At 46.9% G+C, this 4,791-nt stretch overlaps 1 protein-coding gene across 1 annotated transcript; it reads right to left on the reverse strand.

Annotated features, from left to right (window-relative positions):
• Positions 1-1,053: 1,053 nt before the first annotated feature.
• On the reverse strand, positions 1,054-3,808 carry LOC138955430 (toll-like receptor 2). Its single transcript, XM_070327041.1, has one exon. The coding sequence runs from the start codon at positions 3,319-3,321 to the stop codon at positions 1,054-1,056; it is 2,268 nt and encodes a 755-aa protein (XP_070183142.1). The 5' UTR covers positions 3,322-3,808.
• Positions 3,809-4,791: the final 983 nt, after the last annotated feature.

Raw genomic sequence — 4,791 nt, forward strand, 5'->3', positions numbered from 1 at the left:
AAAGTCAAGAATCGTGTTTTTCTATTTCTATTTTCACCTTGTAGCTTCACACAGACACCAAGCAACAGTGTAGTACCACTTCCAGTGCAATATCTTGTACTTTAATTTTGACCATCTGTGTAACACTTTATTGACCCATGATCTGAGCTGTTCACGTTATACATATATGTTATTTTGTTTTATTTATTTTGGTGAAATCGCAAAAATTATGCATCATCTCGCGCCAAAAAAAATCTACTAGCTTAGATTCTCGATGCTCACATTTGTTTATAGTCTCTGCAAACCATTATTGCGTCATTTTGTGACGTAATTTCAATATGTCAATAACGAACTTTTACGGGTTCTTCATCTGACACTATTTCTTGGAGATGAAAGAGTCTACACAGACGAGAGAGTGATATGGACCCATAGTCGGGTATTGTGACCCGGGTCGAGTTACACGACAAAGGGGGGGACGAATTACCCGATCATGGCACTCGCTGAACATTGCTATTTACCATTGTTCCTGGGATAGCCTGAGATCTATAACTTTCGACTAGTTGTTATGAAAGCCAACGCTTTTTTGCAGATCTGGTGCATTTTACGAATCAGCGGCTCCCATGCACTGACTGTGGGTTTTTTTTTTCGTGCAACAATTTTAGAGTGGAAACCATCAAAATTGACAAAGACTTACCGCTTTGCTGGGCCCGTTTTTTTCGACATTTTTTTCTTCTTCAACTGATTCAGGTTGGGTAACTCTGGCTTATGAAATCGATGATAATCACCCCTGCAGTGTTATGTTCTCAATATCGAGGGGGGACGACATACCCGAGGGGGTCGACTTGCCCTCCCTTCCCCTACAATATATGCAAATTATACTCCACAAAAGAAAAAAGTCTGGGCTTGCTACAGTTCTTGTATTTGACACCCATTTAACTAAAACACAAAAGCCCTATCCTCGGTTAAAAAGCCTGATTCAGATATTGTAAGGAGACATTATTAAATGGCGTTTGCACAAAGAAACACACACGTGACATTGTAACACGACCAATTCACACGTAGCCACACACAAATTCACATGCACGTCTGCAGCACGACGCACCAGGATGTCCAACGATCTCGTGCAGAGCGAGGTGAAGACGTCCCCACTGAGACACAATCAACGTCCTCAAGCTCCTCCCACTGGATATAGGTCGTGGTCCTCAGCGCTGCCATCATGACCGCCGTCATGTCATGTGACACTACGTCATCCATACACACGATGATCAGTGCGTCGTCATAATCCATCACGTGATTCATACTGTATGTCAGCTCGAACTGACACCACTGGCTGCGCACAAAGTCCTTGGAGAAGACCATCAGGATCTTCTTGCTGCTCTGCACACACTCCACGATGTTGTCCACGATGTTGTTGCCGGGGATGAAGTCTCTCTCGTGGACACACAGCCTCAGCCCCAGGCGGCCCTCCAGCTCTGGCATGAGTTTCCCATAGACCCAGGGAAGGTCTTCTTTGGCGTAGGACACGAAGACGTCGTAGTCAAAGTGGTCAGCCAACAGTCTCAACTTCCTGACGTCACCGCGGCCCATGAAGGCCTCGTAGAGAGCCAGACGGATGTGCCAGTGAAAGTGAGCTAGGAGGATGAGGGTGGTGAGAGTGACGATCAGGACGCTGCACGTGACGATGATGGCAACGTTCATGGCGTGACTCAGTAGACAAGGTTGCACAGTCAGGCTGTAGTTTGCCACAGTCACCCCAGGGAGGTTGTCACATGTGTAGTCAGTGTTGGAGCCAAACAACCGAGGGTTTGAAGCGTACCATTGTGCAAACCACAGCAGGTCACAAGAACAGATGAATGGGTTTTTTGCCAGGCTCAAGAATGTCAACCTCTCGCGTGTTTCAGGGCTGAACGTGTTTTCACCTATCGTGGTGATCTTGTTGTCTGACAGCTCAAGATACTTCAGTGATGTCATGAAGTCAAACAGCCCATCCGACACGCTAGAGAGGTCGATACTGGCAAGGTATAAAGTAGACAAGTTTTCAAAGTGACTGAGGGTCTTCATAGAAAATGAATTAAAGACATTACTAGAAAGGATCAATGTTTTGAGGGGAAGGTGGCCGAATATTTCCAAAAACTCCGCGTCCTCAACATTTTCAAAGTTGTTTTGTGCCAGTGACAGATATTCTATTGTGTCGTTTGCAAAAACTTTGTTGAAACCGGGTGATAACTGTCCTTTGAAGTTAATTCCACTTCCATCAAGGATAAGAACCCGCAAAGATGGATTTGTAAAGGTGTAGTCAGAAATAGCGAAAGAGTTAGCAACATTACACTGGTTACTCAGGACAAGAGTATTGAGCTTTGGAACGCTTGCAGCACTGAAGGGCTGACCAGTGTAGCCACCTATCATGTTGTTACTCAAATCAAGAAATTTCAGGCTTGGCAGGCATGAGAGTTCTTCACTAAAGGAAGATATAAGGTTATATTGCAGTTGAAGTTCTCTCAAACCGGGGAAGATTGGTTGGTTTTGGTCGGTGCATGTTTCCGGAAAAAACTCTAACTTGTTACTGCTAATGTCCAAGTATTTAAAAGGAAGAGTGCATGTGCAGTTTAAACGTTTCAAACTGGATCCAAACAAACTGAGATACCGTATCGTTCCTAAAACACAGAAGACGGTCATGTCATACGTTGACACGTGTGATTCACCAAGCCAAAGGTACGAAACGTTAGTCGTAATGTTGCGAAACTCCTTCACATCGAGAGCACCTAACACGGTCTGTCCTGCTGCTAGCCCCTGCAAACCCGGTATCATCAGCGCGTTCCTGATAGCTTCCTGTGACTGTAGGGGGTTGGCCGCAATGCTCAAACATGTCAGATTTGTCAGTTTGCTGAAAATACTTCCGTCGATCCAAGTGATTTTATTTTCTGCAAGCACCAAATAAGCGATGTATGTCACATTGTCGAAGAATCCTTGGTTTAGTTCTTCAGACAGGAGCAGGTTTCTTCTAAATGCAAGATGCTGGACCGATGTTGGAAGCTGCGGAATGTACCTCACTTTATGCACCTCAGTGAAATCCCCACTACAGGTTGCATAGGTCGGTTTGTCTGGCTCGGCGAAGCCACAGCACTGGCACAAACTATCCCCGCATGTCTCTGTGTCCATAAACATGACACCGCAAGTGTACCTAGTCCGCACACATGCCAGGAAAGCTGGATCAATCGCGCCATGGCGGCTGGAATGTTGAATGTTGACGGACGAGCGGCTGGAATGACCTTTAAAGCGGGTAACATGGCCTGCACTTACAAGAACGCCTTGCAGAAGGAAGAGCAAGATGACCACTCCCATCTCGTCCTGTGTGCACCTGACTGCGTCAATCAGTCACACTGTAAAGCCTGCGCAGGTTCGCTGCGAGTGACACACCGTGGGAATGAACCGTGGCAGAATGGGTCTGGGGGATATACTATATGTAGTGCAGTGTCCTTGACCCACACATGTTAAAGGAGCCCTAGCACTTTCGATTTAACATCCCAGTGTGGAGATGCTATCAACTAACAAACAAACTCAAATCGATCATCATGCAATCACCGTTGCTGCAATACTGTGTAAACATGCCTATATTCTGCTGCCAGGGACGTCACCTCGATAATGTTGTGAAACTCAAAGGTGACAATGATGTGGGTTTTTTTTCCTTCTTCGCCTCTGCCTTGCCGTGGTTGTGTGTGCACGTGCCGTGAAGCGGAGGTCACCTGGTGCAGCAGTTAGTCACAACAAGGGTCGAGTCCGGCTTTTGACTATTGGCCGTGCATCGGTGGCCCCCGGCCTCCCTTAGACCCACTACCCACTACCTGCCATAGACCCACTACATAGACCCACTACCTGCCATAGACCCACTACATAGACCCACTACCTGCCATAGACCCACTACATAGACCCACTACCTGCCATAGACCCACTACCTAACATAGACCCACTACATAGACCCACTACCTCACATAGACCCACTATCTGACATAGACCCACTATCTGACATAGACCTACTATCTGACATAGACCCACTACATAGGCCCACTACCTGACATAGACCCACTACATAGACCCACTACCTGCCATAGACCCACTACATAGACCCACTACCTGCCATAGACCCACTACATAGACCCACTACCTGACATATACCCACTACATAGGCCCACTACCTGCCACATAGACCCACTACCTGCCATAGATCCACTACATAGACCCACTATCTGAAATAGACCCACTACATAGACCCACTACCTGACATAGATCCACTACATAGACCCACTATCTGAAATAGACCCACTACATAGACCCACTACCTGACATAGACCCACTACATAGACCCACTACCTGCCATAGACCCACTGCCTGCCATAGACCCACTACATAGACCCACTGCCTGCCATAGACCCACTACCTGCCATAGACCCACTACATAGACCCACTACCTGCCATAGACCCACTACATAGACCCACTACCTGCCATAGACCCACTACATAGACCCACTACCTGCCATAGACCCACTGCCTGCCATAGACCCACTACCTAACATAGACCACTACATAGACCCACTACCTGCCATAGACCCACTACCTGCCATAAACCCACTACCTCACATAGACCCACTACCTCACATAGACCTACTATCTGATATAGACCCACTACCTCACATAGACCTATCTGACATAGACCCACTACCTGACAGACCCACTATCTGACATAGACCCACTACCTCACATAGACCTATCTGACATAGACCCACTACCTGACATAGACCCACTATCTGACATAGA

The sequence above is a fragment of the Littorina saxatilis genome, unplaced genomic scaffold (assembly GCF_037325665.1).
Source record: "Littorina saxatilis isolate snail1 unplaced genomic scaffold, US_GU_Lsax_2.0 scaffold_1841, whole genome shotgun sequence".
Classification (NCBI taxonomy): Eukaryota; Metazoa; Mollusca; class Gastropoda; order Littorinimorpha; family Littorinidae; genus Littorina; species Littorina saxatilis.

What these genes read in the sequence shown, in the direction of transcription:
- LOC138955430 (XM_070327041.1), bottom strand. Translation starts at nt 3,321, where the DNA reads ATGGGAGTGGTCATCTTGCTCTTCCTTCTGCAAGGCGTTCTTGTAAGT.